Here is a 20209-nt window from a genome sequence, read left to right on the forward strand (position 1 = left end):
GACGTCATATACATGTTGGCTCTAATTTAGTCGTACATAATTATTGTAAATCGCAAATATGCAATTGAAAGAAAATATAAAACACACAATTTCACTGATTCCCTAATGACATTTCACCACGTACATAGGTCAATATTATTATCGACCTATGTACGTGTATGTTACTGTACTGAACACACCACAATATTGTCATGCTTTAACAAAAACATATTTATTTGAATTCATTATTTACATAATTGATACTCTTATTTTATTGTTTCTATAAATAATTTTTCCAGAAATGTATATATATTTCAGAGACTTGAGGCATGACATTTGCAAATTCTTAAATTTTCCTATTCCCATTATTTCAAGAGCATGTTATTTAGTTTTACCCCCAAACTACTTTGAGAATAAGAGTTAACAATTCTTTATTATAAATCTCGATTCGGGATCTTATCCTGAGCTTGTAATGACTCCCCTTTGCCAATGGCTGTGCGTTAGTCGACAGGAACCCCTTCATCAGCTCTCCCCTGCACAACCTGCACAAAGATCAGAGACACCTTTGATGTCGGGCTGTGCTGGAAATGTTCAATCAAAGAGGGGGTCTGCTCACCTGTTTCATTTCCACGGCGACAGCTAAAAAGGAAAGAGCAGAGAAAACATCAGCTTGTGCACGTTAAATAATAGACACACTGTCAAGCTTATGTGAGCTCACCTGCCCAATAAGAAGAAGGTAACCCCACAGGTTCATCGACTGAGAGCTCAGTCAGCCACGCCAAATCAGCTGGGTTGTCGACAAAGGACTCCACTGGTTCGTCCACACAAAGCTCAAACTCTGCCACAGTCAAAATAAACACAGATGTTCAATGTGTCCCCTTGATTTTCCCTATTAGCTTCAACATTCACCTTGAAAAACGTCAAAAGACATCCGATGAGTATAAGCCTATATGCACCTTCATCATTATGTATAGTTGAATAGGGTATATTTTGTTCTGCTCCTGACCTGTGACCTCATCTTCCTCCTGTCTGGACCGGGCCGTGACGATTTCGGGTGCCGCGCTCCAGTCGGACACGGACGACGTCGGGCTGTTGCTCCGCAGTCTGTGTGCTAAACGCGTCGTGTCACAAATGTAGGCCTCTCTGTAGGAGTGACTGGCTGAAAGAGCGAGAAAAAGAAAAAGGCCCCTTGGGATGTGTTTTTGAGAGAAACCGGCTTAAAAGTCCCATAATATGTGTTTTCCTTCATATTTTTCAGTTCGTTAAAAGTGTTTTAACTGTCTGACCCTGCATGTCGTCCATCTGTTGGATGCAGCGGACCACTCCTCTGGTGTTGATGTGCAGCCGGTGACTGTCGCTAAGGTGCCTCATGACGTGTTCGGAGTGGAAGGCCGAAGGCGTGTAATAAACCAGCTTCGGGAGGCACAGAGAGCCCACTGCGGCGATTTCAAACCTACTGCCCTGCAGGGCAAGAAGGACGAAGAGAGGGCTAGAGGATGTGGTGACATGCACGTCTGTGTGAATTTAACGTGTACTTTAGTGTGTGTGTGTAGTTTTTTTTCTTTTTCGGACTGACCTGGAAAGTCAGGCGGTCGATGTCAGCCCAGGAAAAGTCATACAGTAAGCACAGCTTCCCTTCCAAATCCTTGGGCAAAAAGTCACACGTAAAATGAATAAACAACGTTTATTTTCAAAAAAAAAACTCCCAAACAGACCCACCTGATAAATATGAACTCCTTTCAATGTCACACCCAGAAGGATGCACCTTCTCAGCTCTTTTTTATCCTGCACATAACATAACAAACCAAGAAGCAGAGTTTAATAAGTAAAACTTTGTAGCAGCCAAAGCTGGCAAAAGGCATTTTTCTCAGTTACACTCTCAGAAACCGCCTCACAACTTTCACATTTGACGGCCTTTCTCGTGACAGTTGCATCACTCCGGTTGGTTAATTCTCTGCATTCAGACCTGTTTCATCCTGTAGAAGGTGACCGGTCCATCCTGCAGGTTGCTGACCTCCTTTATAAATTGCAGCACGGCTTGGTTACGAGTCACACCTCTCAGCTCAACGTGTAAAGCCGGGCCGTGCTGCAGCAGGAAGTCCCGCCCACGGCGCTTTATCAGCTGAAGACAGAACTGGCGTTACACACATACAGAAATGTAGGTTAGCTCCAAATGCTGACACTGCTTTTGTTTTTTCTCTACCCAGGGAGGGAAGTAATCTTCAGGAAGAAAGTATTGTCTGTGTCTTTTCTCTTTTCCCTCCACTTCATCATCATCATCATCATCATCATCCTCATCCTCATCCGCTCTGTGCTCCAGATCTCCGACTTCGGCCTGCAGCGCACAAGCCGCCAGCTGGAAGAACAAAACCTCCTGGTGGTGGCTCTCTGAGCGCAGCACCTTCCGCCTCAGCTCAGCCAAGTAGAGCTGCTGCACCGTGCTGCTCCTTGAACAACGAGAGGTCGTGCTGTTAGCAAACGGTATGTTGATAGAAAATTGATTCATGCACGGATCCACTTCATTAAAAGATGCTGCTGAGACATCAACTCACAATATCAGCCGACCACTCTCTACGTAATGCTGCACTCTCAGAAATAAGATGAACGGGACCTGGAAATAAATGTAGAATCATTATTTTAAAAAGACTGGATCGCTTTGATTTCTGCACATTAGGAATTGCATAACAGGAAGATTAGTTCATATTAAAACTCCCTTGATATTAGGCAACATAAAATGCTTTTTCAATTTTATGAGGTCACTGCTAAGAGCAAATCTGAGGACAACTCACCATCAAGGATCCTCTGTTCCATAGATTGCCAAAATACTTGCTCAGCTTTCGTTGCATATCGAGAAAGAGGTATTCATTGTCTGAGGAATGAAAGGCACACTTTTAATTAACTCGGGAGGAAACACAACATGGTGACTGTTATCTTTATCTCGGCGGGCGCGCCTGTACTTTCATTCATCAGCCTCCCTAAATTTCACCGTCCCACAATAAATGATTTGAAAACATGTCCTCTTGACCTCCCACACGGACGCTTCCTGACCTCTGAGGACAGCCAGACCAAAGACTTGGAGGTCACTGACGCCAAGCTGCCTCAACACCAAGTTCAGCACCTCGCGGCCTCTGGCTGTCGCCTAAAAACACACACAAGAATACGTACATCGAGTACAGGGGAGCTGTCACAGTACATTTGGCTTCGTGGCGTCCATATTTGGTTCACTATCGGGTATCAGACAGAATAAAAAGTCAGAATTTGAAGGATTTACCGAATATGTAATGAAGAAAAATCTTCAATCTTAGAGTAAGGTGGTTCAAATGAACATTTACAAACTTTCTCCACCACCCTACACACACACACACACACACATTTGTACATTGTGTAATTCACTTGAGACCAACGCAGAATAAGATATTCACTTTCAATCTGATACATTAAAACAATAGAAGGCAGTGGCGCCACGCACCCTGACGGCACAGTCCAGGTTCTGCTCGTTTGGTAGAAAGACGCACACTCGTTTCTGGGTCGTCCTCATGGTCACAAAAGCTCCGGTTGGTCCCGGACCTCCGTCCGCCGCCCTCTCGTCCTGCAAAGAGCTAACTGAAGAGAGCCGGCCTCCCTGCCTCCCAGACGTGACGCGTCATGCCGTAAAACTCCCCGGTGAAAAACACGAGGAGGAGAGTTAAGAGGATAGTTGAGATTTCGTTGAGACTTCAAAACTATAAAATTAAGAGACATTTTGGACACAGCTGAGTAATTTTTATGCATATTCAAAGTAATTGTGTTGAAATTAAATAGTTGTCAATAGTGTGAAATCTGAGCGAAGTAACATGTCTGTATCAAATCAAACTTATTGTGTGACTCTACATATTGAAGTATTTAAATACTTTATACCGATATACTTTATACCCACTAAAAATAAACCCATAAAAAGACCAACAAGACACAATTGTTAATCTATCATTAATTTATTTAAAAACAAAGTCTAATGCCAATTGTGCTTTGCTCGAAGAAAGCAAGAACAAAAAAATGACACTTTATTTTTTGTAGCTGGTGATTCTTCCTCTAGTAACAAGTTACCTGCTCTTGTTTTAATTTACAATCTACAGTGTTCTTTTGGATTCCCACACAAAAACAACCATTTGTTGACATGCACAAGAAACGAACAAATAAAAACACAACCAGAGAACACTACAGTGTATTAAAAAGACACCTGCTCCCCAGGTACAGGCTTTTTTTTATCCTACAAAGTTACATGGTTGTACAGGGATGCTGTTAACGCAGCAATGACTCTCAACAATAATCCCCACAGAGCAGTTTGGGAGGGACTGCATCACGTGCGTACCGACACCATGGCCTACTCTATACAACATCACATTGACCTTTTCAGAGACAGATACATTCAAGAGGTAAACGAATCAAACATATCTCTTCTCCCGGTTAAGTGGAGCTCACATTGAAATGTCGATGATTAAAAGGCGACCAGAGCAAACATGCAGTACAGTACGCAGTAGTTTTTTAATCTTGGTGGGGGGGGGGGGGTCTCAGCATGGGGACCTGAACAGATTATGGGCTCGGAAAAGGCCTTTAATGTAAACCAAATCACTTTGATCACATTCACCTTTAAAAGACGTACGCTTCTGTTCTTCAACATGCTGCAGCAACACCCATCCTCCAAGTTTCCACCTCAGGGTTAGTTTGTACATGGATTTGAGAGACTGCACAAAAATTAGGCAGGTTTATATTATTAAATTAATATGTCGACAAAAAGCATTTCAGTTAATTGTAACAAGCAGTGTCTTTTAGTATAAATACTCTTAAATATTTACCACCAGACACCCAATGCCCAAGTTCTTTTATTGCCTCGACAGATGGAGAAAGTTGATTTTCAACATTCACATTGTCTGCTTCACATTATCAATCTGAGAAAATGCCGTCAGCATCGCCGCTAATAACCCAACAACTGTATTAGCTTATTTTTTCCCCCCCACCCTTTCCAAACACATGCAGTCTTTTTGTTTTGGTGTTCACACAGACACCATCCTCAACTTAGTTGTTTATTTTTTTTTCTAGTCTTATTTTTCAGCAAAAATGAAAAAGGATAATTGTTAAGCAGCTAAAATGCACAAAGAGTTTATTTATTATCTTTTTTGTCTGCTTTCGATGTGGTCTCTTGCTGTTCAGATATTCAACTCCCAGCCTCTCAGACACCATTTCTTTTCTTTTTAAGTTTACGTCACTTGGAACAAACGCTGAAACGACTTTGAAAGGTGTGACGCACTAAACAAAGAAAAATAAAGAATAGATTAACCTGACGGTTAGGGACTATTATTTTGTTTTTCAGTAGTTTGCATTTAAAAGCATCCAAAGGAGAAAGACATCCTCGCTTTTCTTCACCAGTACAACAGAGACACCACTTTGCCAACACTTAATTGTCTTGCTTAATTGGACTATTTGTTAAAAAAATGCCTGTCCATTGTAGCAAAGCTGCTCCCTCAGCAACGTGTGATGGCTGGTATTAAATGGTCTAAGGGCTTTGCAACGTTACATTGATCAACAGGTGAAAAAGCTGTTATGCAAAGAGATCAAAGTGACTTGTCATCAAAATACGATGACCAAAAGGTGGAAGTGAATGCACTTAGAAATGAGGGGTTTGAACGCACGTGACTCGAGAGGCTTGTGATTTCAGGCTTGCACTGCGCTGGACTTTCAACAGGTACATTTTACGCTTCCCAAGTAGATATTTTTGCACGGCTGGACTAATTTTCTGCATATATCATTGATATATATGAACTGTGGAGTATAATCAATTATCTTTGTCTATGAGGAGGATTAGATTTCACTATCTAATTCAGCAAATTAAGATTTGGATACATATGATTTTTGCAGGAAAAAAAAATCTTTCTATCTAATGTGCCTACATTTTAAAGTTAATGACACCAGAGTGAAAGAATCTAAAAGCACTACAGATGAGACACTTGCTCTTGTGGCCTATGTACAAGGATTTGTTTTCACAATCAGCCTTTTCACTACATTAGACATGTTTTCTACTCTATTATAGTGGTGTGCACTGGAGAGAATACAGCCGTTTAAAAACAAGCAGACAACATAAAAATGCCTTTGTTGTTTATGTTAATAATTATTCTCTATGCATATTTTGCTGGATTACTTGAATAGACGAAGGGCAGCTTGCTTTGTTCAGATTGCTGTAAAAGTAATTCTTATTAACTATCCTCCTTGAGTATATTTTATGATTAAGTTAAAAATGTATATGATATTAAAACCTCATGTCTTCAATGTCAAAGTTCCCAAAGAGGATGATCCCTAGCGGTACCTCTTCAAAGAACGATACATGTGTTTTATCGGCCGCAAAGTTGGGAGTCAGATACTGGAACAAAAAGGGAAGACTGTCTTCAAGTCTCTTCCTGTTGCATGAAGGCACTTCCTGGTAAAGCTTTCCACAGACTAGCACCTGGGATTGTTTAGAAGTAACCAGTAGAAGCCCTTTATTGGAAGGAGCCTGCGGTCCCGGCTGGGCTGAAAGGTGTGTCGATCACAGCAGGGCGAAACCTAAGATGTACTGCAGGAGTTTGTTCCGGTTGGCCTGAGGTAGAAAGGTGCTGCTCAGCTCCACAGTAGTCACCTGGTTCTCTCTTCTCTGCTTCAGCACCTTCAGGAGATCACAACACAAAGTCAACTCCAGTTGAAGGAACCCCACAGACCCCCTTTATTCCAACAACTGTAAGCAACGCATCATGTGTTCATACACACACACACACACACACACTTACCCCGAGCTCTTTGAATGTCTTCACGGTGTTCTTGACCAGATAATGAGTTGCACTCTCACCTGAAAAAAAAAAAAAAACACCCACACACAGGACTAAAAAAAAAAGAAGCAGTATAACACAGACCTATTTAATCCAATAAATGTTGTGAACTTTTGTTAAGAATACGTGGATGAAACAAAAAGATTCACTCATAAAAACATCTCCTTTAAATAATTCCTTAAAAAAAAGGGGGGGGGGGGGGGGAAATATTGCAGTACTACCATAAGCGGCCACTCCTCTCTCTGTGCGGGTGAGCAGGTATCTGAAGAGCCTCTGGGTGTACTCAGACTCAGCCATGGGCTGACTCAGACTGTGGACAAAGATTGCAGCGCCGCTGTAGGCCTCCAGCACCGGGCTGACGAGCCGCTGCAGGAAGACGAAGAACTCCTGGTGCTCTGCGGAAAAACTCACCTAAAAACGTGAGAGTGAAGAAAGAAAGAAACAAAGAAAGAAAGAAAGAGGGAGGGATTAAGCAACTTGGTGTTGTGGCTAAGACTTGGAAACTAGATGTTGGTTCCATTGGTGTTTTTTCTAATAAAATAGTTTTTGGAGATTAGCATTACTATAGTAGACCTTTAAGTAGCGATCCCTCTGCTCTTCTCCAAAGTCACTGTCCTCGTCCTCCTCGTCGCTTCTCCATGAAAGGGGCTCTGGGAACTTTTTGGGCCAGGGTTCCTCCGTGGGACTGGGACTCAGTTCTTCGTGGTCCTCCTGTCGAACACACAAAAAATTACAGTAATCCACCTGGGCCTTGAAAATTTCTACCACACGCAACATTTTTAGTAGGAAATGAGAGTTAACCACACTTTCCAAGCGGTTCATCACTCATGACTCTACTTTCAGGTCACAGGGGTTACGTTCATTTTCTCTCCACCTGCGGTGAGGACTGTATCTGAAAACTGACCTCTGCTACGTAGAGAACTCCATATTGGATCAGCCGGGTCACTGCATCATGAAAAACCTGGTAAATAGTCTGACAGGGCTGTGAGAGAGGAGAGGGAGAGGCACTGTGAAACATGCAACAACCTGTGTGGAGTCCGTTTTAAAATATATACGACAGAAACAAACAACCAAAGTCAACACAACTCATTATCATGTGACCACCAGCTGGAGTTGAGGGCATTAGATCTAATGAGGATACACCGGCACATTTAATAAACTTCAGAAAAGAAGTAAACAGGGAAATGGAAGTGTTTTACAACCAAGACAATTTCCTCTTGCAGCATTCATTTTGAACAGTGCAAAGTGTAAAAAGATGAGGAAAATGAGCAGGACTTACTGGTGCAACCGACACCTCATTCACAAGAAAGTGAGAGAGCCCGGCGGCCTTGCGGATGAGTCTCTCCTGACTGAGAGGGGGGCTGCTGGAACCATCAGCCGGTTGATCCGACTCAGATTCCGCAAGCAGCTCTCGCTGCAGGGACAGGATGCTGCAGGCTGGAGACGCATCACAAAGTAAAACTCTTCACCGAGGAAATTCAGAAGGTGAAAATTGAATCTACAAAACATCAGTAAAGAAGTCAAAGATACAGGTGAAACTTGAAAAATTAGAATATCGTGCAAAAGCTCATTACTTTCAGTAATTCAACTTAAAGTTGATCCCTAACCCTAACTTAAATATTTGTCTATATATATATATTATGGCTATATATTATATGCATAATCAAAATTATATAAAATTGAAATATCTCACTTTGCATGTAATGAGTCTATTAAATATATATTAGTTTCACCTTTTAAGTTGAATTACTGAAAGTAATGAGCTTTTGCACAATATTCTAATTTTTTGAGTTTCACCTGTAATTAAGGAGCTCTAAACAACAACAACAACCTCCTGGCTCAACATACCAATGATTGCATCAGAAATGAAGACGTGGAAAAGGCCATTGCTGTAGAAGTTGAGCTCAAAGAGCGCTGGTACAGTTTGGCTCGGTGCGATGGTGAACTCTCCGTTGCGATTTGAGCTGCTGGTCACATTGACGCAGTTTCCCAGCAGGTGCAGGGCACGCATGACCACATCCTCGGAGTTCCCCGAAAAGCCCAGATCAAAGTCCCGTGAAAGGATCTCCTCCTTCATATTGAAGAAGTCTTCCACCAGCTTGGACAGCACCACCCCCTGGTGCAAAGAGATAAAAACACACAAACAAATTAAAGAGATAGACAGTGATAAATGTCTCTAAAAACTAATATATTGGGCTTGGATTCGGTTGCACGCAGCACGGGCCAAATTACGGGGAACAGAAAGACTATTTCAGCGATTGTTTAGCACTGCAACACATTTCCATGAGTGGGCCTGCAGAGGGCAGCGGCGCACCACTAATGCACAGGAGAGAGGATGTTGGAAAAACGAGATCTCTAACAGAGAGGGACCTTCATCTCTATCATGCTGAGGTATGTGACATGTGGATCACCTTGGAGTAAGAGAGGATGATGGGCAAGAGAAGAATGAACAGGAGAAAAACAACAAAAACAACGCAGGATCAGAGGAATAATAGGGAGGAGGGTGTGGTATTTCAGGGGACATGAAAAGCCAGACTTACCTGTCTGTGTCGGTACAGCAGCAGACAGGCTACAATGTGGGTGGACATGATCGCTGATGACTTATTAGCCGCTGTGAGAGAAGACGGAAAGAGATTACGATACTAACACACAACAGACCGCCAATAAAGATACCAATATCGTCCATGAATACCACTCACTTGGCATCTTATGGACTTAACTTGCAGATCACATAAGAATTTGAGCAATGAGCCGGGTTTGTTACAGGCAATTGCGTATGATATAAAAAGGTATACCAATGTGTGCTCACCAATGTGTACTAGTGTGCATATGCTCGTATACAAGGGTTACTAGTGGTCATTTTGAGCATCGCTCAGGTTCAGGGGTGTAAAGTGTGTGTGTGAGCAGTGGTACTGCATTCCTCCCCTCCTTTGCTTCTCTTTCCTCCCCTTCATCCCATTGGCTGAAAACAACATGCCATCCAGCTGGAGGTTTTGTGATTGGCTGAGAGCAAAACACAAACGGGCCTAGCGTAGGAGAATGCAGCTGAATGAGCTGGGGAGAACCGGTTTTCTGTAGTGCTACCCCCCGCGGTAAAAAAAAGCCCAGAGTGATGTGAGGCGGATGGACTGATGCTGTGCTGGATTCCAACTAATCGAGGCTCAAGCAGGCAGGTGCCCTTTTTACGCAGGATGAAAAAGAATTATATGCACAAGAAAAAGACAACAGAGGAGTGCATAATGAAGCAGCAAACATGTCCTCTGGTATTTTAAATTAATGGCATGTGATCTTGTCATAAGATATGTAGCTGAATGTGGAATCGTGGTTGGAAGCATTTAAACAGGATGGCATTTACATGTCGATGGCTTTCTGTTCACTAATATCACAGCACAGTGCTTGTCTTTTTGTTTGGAGAGTCTCAGGTGATGACCTTTAATGTGATCTGTAACAGGGCTATAGTTAGGGTGCAATGATGCCAATGGCTGAACGGTTTGGAATTTCTTACTGAAGAGGACGTGCTTGGCGAGGTTGTTAATAAGTTGTCGCCTTAAAATATCATTGGGCAGCTCTCTGTTCAGCTGCTCTTCTTCCTGCCCCTCAAAAAGCTGAGCATCAGGCCTGGAACAACAACAAAAACAACAAAGTTATAAACATAAAGATTAAAAACCCTGATACGCACACGGCAGTTCATCTCATCCAGGTATTTACTTATTAAATTAGGTGCTTATAATAAGTCAAATGATTGAAACCACCAATATACATACATTTAGACTGACGGGAGACATGAATGTAAAAGACCACATCTCACTAAACGTGATCAGTCAATGTCTACTATTTGGCATGTGAGTGTCACTATATTTTCTGCAGGGCACTTTTTTATGAAATAGCATAGCGTGTCATTTATTGGCTTGTCTGCCTTAGACCTTGTGACTCCAGACCAGATGGGATGGAGCGCTGCTGTCCTTGTTGATGTATTGTGGGACCATCAGTTTTATTTTGAAGGGACAGAGTTGAACTCATGTGACCCCCCCCGTCGCTGCAAACTTAAGTGCTGTAGTCGCAAAACAGAGCGTGCTGTGAAGTAGCAGGAGGGAGAATTCAAGCCAGGACATGGCTGTTCGTAATATTACAGATGGGAATGCGGGGCAGCTCGTTTGTGTTCAAGATATAACCGATTGTCAGTGTGTGTGTGTGTGCGTGCGTGCGTACGTGCGTGCGCGCGCTTGCCCTTACTGTGCGGAGATGATGATGGGCATCAAGGTGTGCTCCAGGGACACTGACGGTGGAATATGGCGGTTTCTCTGAGAGTCCAGGTACTCCTGCAGAGACGCAAGACAGACCACAAACCAATGCATTCCAGTTTGAACTTGATGCAAAATAAATATGTTGGGACCCAAAAAGGAAGCACCACCATCCTAAGTCACTTCATTTTAAGGCAAGTCAAGAGCGATATCATGGTAATAGAAATGACAGCCTGGGCCCATCTTGACTTTTCTTCAATTCTTGTTATTCACATACACCACAAATGGAAAGTTAAAACTGAAATGGTTCTTTTGCACACAAGCTGATGTAAAACTGTGGTCAGTCACCTTTAGGGAGAAAGGCTGGTTGAAGTCAACTCGGACGCAGCCATAGTTCTTCCTCAGCATCCTGAACACTCCACACGCTATGCCCCACAAACTCTCGTTCTGCTTAGGCTTGCCCTGGTCAAATGAAACCGTTCAGGAGGTTACTTATGTACGACGTAGATAATCAAAAACAACATATTGCAGTTTTCCCACGAAAAGGCAAATTCTGTAACATCTATTGTACTTCGTTAAAAGACACTTCTGTTGCCAAAGAGCACGTACTCACTAACAACACACGCCCACCAAGCACTCACCAGCTGCTCGCTATTGTAGTTGCCTTCAAGAATACGGTCGTAAGAGATGCCAACTGGCACCACCAGCACGTCTGGGATCGACCCGGTCCACATTGTGTCCACCACGATGGACAGCATCCCCGCACGCGCCGTAGACGGCTTACCGCTGCGGGAGCGGGTACCCTCCAGGTAGACCTCCAAAAACTGATGCTGACGCAACAACTCCTCCGTATACTGAAGGAAGATTAATGAAAACGCAGAGAGAGAGAGAAAAAACAAAAAAGATGTTTTAGTGAGAATGATGGAAAGAAGATGAGTGATTAAAGTCAACAGTAAAAGTCAAAAGTGGGGATTTTTTTGACATTCTGTAAGAGAACATTGACACCGACACGAGGTGGCGGACAAGTCCAGTGAGTGCCGTGAAGCTGCCGGGTGTGCAGCCTGAAGACACGATAGTTTTGACCCCCAAACGGACCGCAGTGAAGTGGGCGCATGCCAAGGCAACCATTTTGTGCAACAGTATCCACCAGAGTACAGTATGTGGAACAGCTGCCTCCCGCCATAGCCACACTTCTGGGAGGAGAAGCTTTGTTCCGAATTTGAGTCGGTTCCTTTTTACAGCCAATTCTAAATGCCAGATGTCGAGAATTAAAACAGCACATGCCGGGTTTTTTTTATAACCTTTACCTGCCTGTCAGGGAGTTTGGTAAAATACACTTCTGTGAATCATGCCAGATTAAATAATGGCCATTCGATGATCACCGTGTCCTTTTGTGAACTCCATTGAGTGGAAGGCTTGTGCGATATTGGAGGTACAAAGGGATAAAACGTAGGTCATGCTTTAGAGCAGTTGCTCATGTCTTACGCTGAGAGATAAGCGCTATCTCAAACATGCACGTGAACTGCAATTATGTGATAGGCCAGTACAATTAAATCCACAGAAGCAGCTTGGCTGTTTTAAAGAAAGCACATTTACAGACTTTGCACTACAAGCAGCGAACGGGCATCAATATTCATGTAAGTCGTTGACATTAGTTCTACTTGAGGGTTTTCTCATTAGCTATTGATCCACATTATCCAAAAACTAGAGCACATCCACAAGTTCGGATTCCAGTTTTAAATCAGCCTCCAATTCCCATTCAGTCTTTTCAAAAGGCTTTGGCAGCTCCCACTTTCTTAAGATTTAAAACTCACACACACAAGGGTGGAAAGAACATCCTCATTCTTTCAGAAGGGCTCGACCTAAACTCTAACCATCACAGGAGGTAAAGATGTGAGCTTCCTTAATGTAGTTACAAACTGATCGCTGGTTACACTCACTACTCTTCATATGCATTAGACAAAGTATGTCAGAAGATGTATCAACCTACTTAGAGAAAAACGAGTTGGATCTAGGTCAGTGAAGTGAGGAAAAGCATTTGCACCATTAAAAAAAGCACCGTATTAGTAACTTACTTAAAAGGATAATAGAGAGCGATTGAACATTTGCAGTTTGCGATTAGACAAATATTATTTTCACAGCAGAACAGTTTTGTTGGACAAAAAGAAGAGTGAATTTTGGAAATCATGGAATGACATGTGTACTTTTAGACCTCTCCAACGCTCCGCAGTTATTGGAGATGATTAAATCACAAGGGTCCAAAGCAATCCTACGCAGGCACCACTGCAATCAAAGTCTGAAAACACCACGAGTCCAGCCTGCTCTTTATCAGCAAATGTGCAGATAAAGCATACAAACTAAAATAAATGTGAATATCAGCAATATGTTGGAATCTTCAATAGGTTTAACTATTCAGTACAGGCTAAGAGAGAGAGAGAGAGAAGGAAAAAAATGCAACCATGAGCTAGCATTATGTAACAAAAGCTTTTTAAATCTCACTGCCAGTCACTCAGGAATGAAAGGAGCAAACAGAGCAGTAAGCATGAAGACATGAAGAAATTCCATGAAACCTACAGACAAAACTAAACTTGAGAACTGTATGATAAACATTTACTCTAAAAAAATCACTAGAGTTCTGGGACTTACTGTATGTAAGAGGGATCTGTACAAAATGTCTCTCTTTCCATCGCCCGTTTCCTCCATTCTGCGTCGTATGAAAAATCCGCCGAGTTTACGGATAAGGGTGCTAAAAAGAAAAGAACGTTTGATCACACCAGGCTTTCTACAAGGGCAGCATTAGCGTCCTGCAAAATTGGGATATTCAAGTAATTATGGACAGTAAACAAAATAATGATTGTGAAGTAACCGTGATTAAAGAGTATACCGGAACTGTCAGGAGTCCTCTTCAATAAATATGACAACAATTTGGAAAAGGCTTGTTGATTAACACGGAACTACTCTCACGTGCGTGTGGATATGGTGTGTGCACTTATTAATATACTGATACTGTACTTTTGCGAGCAGAAGAACCTGTGTACTTTCGAAGATCCGTTTCAGAACCTCAAATACTATACAAAGAAGGCTATAAAAAGATATAACCACCATCTGCTGTGGGCGGGACTTCCCTGGGGTTAATTTTAGCCGGAATGTAAAAATCAATGTCAATCTTTAGTTTCACTCTTTAGATCACTTTTTATTCCCCTCTGATCCATTTCGAAGGAATTCCCTTTGTTCTTAAATCAAACTGATCTCTGCGACTCCACTTTCCGAGCACAGATTTACACCTTCTTCAGGAGATCAAACCAAACGAGAGTCTTTGCGGCCTTTTTACCTGAGGATGGGAATACTAAGGTTGTTTCCAGCAGCAATGTGAGGGGCTTTGATATTGTGACAGAACAGGATCAACGTGATCAGCAGGTAGTCAATGTGGGATTTGTGAACGGGGAGGAAGACCATTGGCACATTTTGCTGTGGAGACAAAACATAGATGGGCTTATTTCAATGAAAACATTTCCCATGGCATCATTTGATATGTCTACAGTAGCTATAATCTACATTCATAGATGCATCAATCAGAAATGAATTATGATTTAATATTTTTGGAATCCCTGTGGAAACACTGTTTTGAAAACGCCTCCTTGCATGTGTTGTGGAGAATATCTTGCCTTGACAGTATATTTGATTTTAGCTGTGTGTGTGTACTATCTGCTGACCTCCGTAGCAGCTTTCTTGACCATTTCCAGTTGACCCTTGTGGATCTGGATGCTCCAGAAGAAACCATTGAAGAGCCTCAGGAGGACCCAACCGGTCAGCCTGAACAACAGGAAGATTGTGAGAAGATGTGGAACATGATCACGGAGCCCAAAACTTGAGCTGTAGCCGAATTCAGTCTGTGTTAGTGCAATGTAGCACAATGAAAGGTGTATGTAGGGTGCGTAGCCTCACACAAACAGCACCTTTCTAAAAGGGTGTCTGATAACCGGTGCGTACCTGATGAAGGCCGGTGAAATGTTGGCCACCATCTCCTGAAGGAAGGCCCTGGCTTTCTGCTTCACTTTACTGATTGCTTTGTGCTCTTGGCCCGGGTGGCGGCCCGCGGCGTCCAAATCTGAGGCCACCTCCGCAATGGCACACTCCACCCTGACAAGGACCAGAGCACAGAACAAACACAAGTGGACACAAATATAAATGGAAGGGGGTTTTTTTCCCCCAAACATATGCGTGGTGGCGTTTGAGCGGCTGTTTACCCGCTGCTGTTGAGCACATTATCCACCACGTTCCTGGTGAACATGTCCTTGTTGACGTCTCTCTCCATGACAAACAGCACGTAGCTCAGCCTGCGCGCCAGCCATCCCCGCTGTCTGCGTCCACGAACAGAAAGATGTAAGGAAGCGAACACATGTCTGATGGAGGTGTTGACATATTTTTGTCTCGCTCTCTCATAAAATACAACAATACATAATCCTCTCAGGCTCATTCATAGAACATGTACACTCAAACAATGTCAAATGTAAACTATAGCTAATTTCAGAGTAATTTAAACACTGAGTTTTGCCTTCGAAATCAGTCACTGGATGCATGTGTTCAGTATCAACTGACATTCATTTTAAATTATTCAAGAGTCTACCTGGTTCCCCTTGCCTTAAAGTTCTTTATCAGGAGGGCCCAGAGTCTGCCTGCACTGTATTGATTGTAGTATAACGGAGCCAACCAGCTCACTATATAGTTTCAGAAGTGGAATAAGTCCCTCTTGCCTGGCTAATGGGCTGCTCAGAGTAAAATCCTGCAGAAAGAAGTAAAACCATAGTGGAGTAGGTTTTGCTTTATTTACCTGGTGTGGGTCTCATTAATGTAGATGACATTGCGTAGTCCCAGAGATGGAATACTGGGGTTGAACAGTTTCTCCTGGGACCAAGACAATGAGGATTAATATTGGGAGGAAGACAGCACCTTCAGAACTTCAACTAAAAGCCACAGAGACAGCAATGGGTTGAACATATGAAAAAGAAATGCATGGAAAAAAAAAAAAGGTATATTCCATTTAATTTAGCGGTCTTTGACAAGTAATTATTACATGCAGGCGATGCAGACTGGAATACAGAGGAACCAGAAGGAGTCACCAATGTTTCATCTTACTGTGTCAGACCAGCCCGACACAGAGTCAGTGTGGGCTGATTCGAATTGGCTTATAATTGACAGATTATTTTATTGACTTGTCACACTGCTGATTCACCAGTTACTACTGGGGCAGGAAACCGGACTCCCTACGCTCAAACCAGCGGTTTAAAGAAGGAATAATTACAAAAACAGCCAAATAGAATTTATTTGAACATAAAAATACATTTAAATTGTCACTTAAATTGACCGACAAACGTTTTTTTGGCAGCATCCTGCATATTGATCATTTTACAAATATTCTCGTTAATACCACGGATGTGACTGGGGTATGGTAAAATGAATTAGATTTGGTGTTAAATTACCCAGCTCTGCGGTGTACAGGAGTGACAGCAGCGGCCCACGAAGGGCCTCTTTCTGTTCAGCAGGCCCTCCTTCCACGTGCTGGCAACACAGCGCAGGACTGAGGGGCTGGTGCTGCGGTCCTTTAAAACGACAGCCACACACACACAACTTAAGATCGAGATCTTGTGTGTACTACTCTAGGGTGCGATTATGAAGGGCAATTGATGCTCCGGTTTACCGAGTCGTCATTGGGATGTTTCCAGCGGTTACACCACTGTTCTCCATTGTTCACCTGCAGCAACAAGCCATCCGACAGATCCATGTTCTCCGCCGTCCCTGTTCTCTCCTTTCGGATCACACTCCACTAGCTGGCGAGCTGGAAAGACACAGGAATGTCACATGCTTGAATCTTTAATTATACTAATGCAGCCATCGCTGCTGCTAATATGCGAGTTGCCACTTGCTGAGCAAGGGCCTACTAATTAACCCCAAGTTATATATATCCTGTCAGTTTCTGTACATGGTTTGTGTTGTAATTACACTGGCCTTAAATTTGACTTGAATACTGAATACAATACGAATTCAGATTCACTTTGAACATAGGGAAATACGTTCAGCTAATTCGTAAAAGAAACAGTCAATGCAAAACTTTCAAAAGCAGAATTTGCATCAGATTTCTACAATACAAAAGATATCCTTATTGGTGGAGCTCTCCACACGCTGACACATCGGCCTCTGCTCAGCATTTTATGGGCATTAGCCTTGAGAAATGGAAAGGTCTTAAACTGTAAAGTAGACAAACTAGTTGTATTGAATAGCTTAAACAGACATACGCATGAATGCATGCATGCACGCACTTGCTCGCCTTAGTATGAGTTAAGTTCGATCAACACCGGACGGCTCCAGTTAAGCCAGATTTTCAGAACAATATCAGGGTTAGATTGTTGCTCTCGTCTCCGGACTCTTTGTATAGGGTTTATGGGCTGGTCTCCTGTGGTTCTAATACCTAACAACAATCCACAGGTGGGAGTGCGCTGCGTTGCAGTGTTTGGGACCAGAGGGGTGACAGGGACAAAATACATGATGCAAATCACATGGCTGGGTTTATATGCCTCCTCCTTCATGCACAATGTCAATAATTTACACTTCTCCAGGAAAAAAAACCTTTTTTACTTACAATCGTTGCTTATGTAAATAACATTGATCTCCATTTAGTTTGTGCTTACTCAATACAGATATGTTGGTTCCTTGGGGCATTGCTGCTGTGTACTGCACAGCCATCGGACCACTATCTCTAAATAGCCTTTGAACGTTTAGAGATTTAAAGATTATTTAGTTGGATCCGGACTTGGTCCTTATTGCTGCAGGCCACCATAACAGCTTTGGGCAATAGAGTGGATAGCAACAACTTGGGAGTGTGGTCATTTCCAAAGGGAGGTTATTTTAAAGTATAAAACTCTACAGCTTGGGCTACCAAATAACGCATGCTGGTCTCGTGCTGTTTTGGTTACTGTCCTAAATACACTATAAAACATTGACATTGAAACCTCCCAGCTGGTTGTTTCTGCAATTTCTCTTTAAAAAAACCAATGTAGAGTCCAAAGACTTGAAAAAAAGACAGAAAAACGCATCAAATCATCAGAAACCACAGCCAAAGCCTCTGATTGGTTTAAAAAAAAAGTTTTGAGAGTTACTTTGTGAATGATTGGTTACACACTAAAAGATTCTTTGGACAGAGACAGTCACACGCAGGTGCTGCTGCATTTCCCTTGAAATTAAAGTCTTATTGCTTAAATAGTCCATCAGCAGATGAGTGCCTTGCAAGCCATTATCTCGTTTCAGTGCTGACGTTGTAATAGGCGATATGCACGCTGATGAGGGAAACTGTGCTCTTTTTTTTCTTTTTTTTTTAAAAGGCAGGGTCAATGACCGAGAGTGATCCACTTGATAGGGTGACTTTGTTGGAAGCAAAACAAAGACTTCAAAGAATGAGAAGCTCTGGGGATTAGGTGACAGGTGATCGTAGCCATAATGACACTGTGTGGCTCCATGCAAGTGAATATATCGGCTAATGCAAGTAAGACGGCTACATTGTTACCCATCTTATCATCACAATTTATATCCCATCACGATGATAAGAATCGAGATGATACGTGTGGCCATTGCTTAAGGGATGCAACTGTAGGGTTGTTTTTAAATCCTTACAGACCCACACACGTAGGAAAACAAATCACTGTGCAAATAAGAAACAGCCACAAAATATCACAAACATGACAATCTTTATAATCAAGTGATTTTGAACTGGATCTATAAAAAGGCAGTTATTGTGGGAGACCGCTCATCTCCCTGCAGATCACATTCTATTTATTCCATGGAGGTCAAACCCCACTTTCCAGAAACACCGCATACAGGACTGGGTTAATCCGCCACACATGCTCCAAGCGGTCTGCCACAAGCAGGTCAAACAGAACAAGTCCCAGTGTGACAGATGGAGGGAGTGTGCAGGGGAAATTAGCCGGGCAGACAACAATGGCACACAACGGAGACGCCCGGTGTCTGGTGTGTGTGCTGCAAAGTAACTCCGATTTGTTACTTTGGCAGAAACTGGTTATGTGGCCGCAGTTGGGAGGGTCGTGTTAATAATTAAAAACCACGAGTCGGTCATCGTCTTTTGTCAAATATGATGACATGAGCATCATCTGGCACAAAAAAAACGTTAGGGTTTAATGATGCTAATGATACGCAAACCGGGAGAACGTTAAGCCCGGGCAGCTATAGCGTTTTTATTGTGTGGCCGAAGAAGCCAAGGTTAGACGTAAAAAAAAATTTAACATGCACCCGGTCCTCTTGAACTCAATGTCAACGTAAAGTTAACCGGTGCTAACGTCAGGTTAAACCACAAACCGTCACGGAGGCGAGTTTGCATTCACCAGGTCACGAACACGTCAACCACGCCGTGTAAGCTAACGCTACGACGCAGCAGTTTCCATGACGATACGTGCGCGGCATTAGAAGACAGTTTAACGTTACTTCAACCTCTGCGTTGTAGCCTAGCACCGCCGTTAGCCCGTTAGCTACGGCTCGTCGGGAGTCTGCCTTACCTTGAACGCTGTGTTACGCTGAGTCATTTCTCTAAACAAATAAATGAACTCGTCGAAAAATAAGCGGTCGGCCGTATGGTTCTTTAGTTCCTCCGAGCCGACGAGAGCTGAGCTCTCCTCCCGAGGCTGGACGGCACAGCTCTGACAGGCAGCAAGAAATGTGTCACAGGAGGAAAGGAGCGCTGTTATTTCAATACAGCGGCGAGTTGAGAGCGATGCAGTTCTGCCGTGAACCAGGAGAGGGCGGCGCACCCCCCTCCATTCATTCATTAATTTATTCATTTTATCAGCTGGAATCCTTACACTGACTGCAACCACAGACGATGTACAACATGCTGCGACCCTCCGCGTACAGGAGATTAGTATTTGTCTCTTTTATTTTCCTCTGGGACACAAGGACAAACCACATCTATTTGCGCAGTGTGCGTTTCAAATTCCGCTTTTACTTTGAAGGCATATTCTATTATATATTATGGTTTTATAGTGACACCCCAACCAAAATATTTCAATAATTTTATTTCTTTAACAGAAAAATAGGACATAATATGTAATTTACACAAAGAACGAATGTTTTAGAAATTAAAGTTTTAAACAT

The 20209-nt window shown here is 42.8% G+C and overlaps 2 protein-coding genes across 2 annotated transcripts; both read right to left on the minus strand.

Annotated features, from left to right (window-relative positions):
* Positions 1–132: 132 nt before the first annotated feature.
* On the minus strand, positions 133–3796 carry LOC119212888 (FERM domain-containing protein 6-like). Its single transcript, XM_037463740.2, has 13 exons — positions 3449–3796; positions 3028–3118; positions 2769–2848; positions 2532–2590; positions 2183–2426; positions 1946–2101; positions 1699–1764; positions 1556–1624; positions 1266–1440; positions 986–1138; positions 698–817; positions 596–618; positions 133–521 (listed from the first exon to the last, which is right to left on the minus strand). Exons 1-13 carry the CDS (start codon positions 3515–3517, stop codon positions 480–482), a joined length of 1347 nt encoding a protein of 448 aa, XP_037319637.2. The 5' UTR covers positions 3518–3796; the 3' UTR covers positions 133–479.
* A 1172-nt stretch (positions 3797–4968) lies between these two features.
* Positions 4969–19817, minus strand: gpam (glycerol-3-phosphate acyltransferase, mitochondrial). The gene is made up of 21 exons (XM_037463737.2): positions 19615–19817; positions 16752–16889; positions 16534–16653; positions 15885–15958; positions 15301–15414; positions 15044–15193; positions 14767–14866; positions 14385–14521; positions 13700–13799; positions 11695–11907; positions 11402–11515; positions 11046–11131; positions 10318–10430; positions 9353–9423; positions 8661–8928; positions 8092–8249; positions 7717–7794; positions 7386–7523; positions 7034–7223; positions 6774–6832; positions 4969–6652 (listed from the first exon to the last, which is right to left on the minus strand). Exons 2-21 carry the CDS (start codon positions 16833–16835, stop codon positions 6536–6538), a joined length of 2484 nt encoding a protein of 827 aa, XP_037319634.1. The 5' UTR covers positions 16836–16889; positions 19615–19817; the 3' UTR covers positions 4969–6535.
* Positions 19818–20209: the final 392 nt, after the last annotated feature.

The sequence above is a fragment of the Pungitius pungitius genome, chromosome 21, assembly GCF_949316345.1.
Source record: "Pungitius pungitius chromosome 21, fPunPun2.1, whole genome shotgun sequence".
Lineage (NCBI taxonomy): Eukaryota > Metazoa > Chordata > Actinopteri > Perciformes > Gasterosteidae > Pungitius > Pungitius pungitius.

Bases quoted from the DNA above. Each gene is read 5' to 3' on its own strand.
- LOC119212888 (XM_037463740.2), bottom strand. From the start codon at position 3,517: ATGAGGACGACCCAGAAACGAGTGTGCGTCTTTCTACCAAACGAGCAG. The intron at 3,119-3,448 runs GTGCGTGGCGCC...GTGTGTTTTTAG, and splicing joins ACCTGGACTGTGCCGTCAGG to GCGACAGCCAGAGGCCGCGA. The intron at 522-595 runs GTGAGCAGACCC...ATCTTTGTGCAG, and splicing joins TCGCCGTGGAAATGAAACAG to GTTGTGCAGGGGAGAGCTGA.
- gpam (XM_037463737.2), bottom strand. From the start codon at position 16,835: ATGGATCTGTCGGATGGCTTGTTGCTGCAGGTGAACAATGGAGAACAG. The intron at 13,800-14,384 runs GTAAAAAGGCCG...TTTTCTTTTTAG, and splicing joins CTTAGTATTCCCATCCTCAG to CACCCTTATCCGTAAACTCG. The intron at 8,250-8,660 runs GTATGTTGAGCC...ATGCGTCTCCAG, and splicing joins CATTTCTGATGCAATCATTG to CCTGCAGCATCCTGTCCCTG.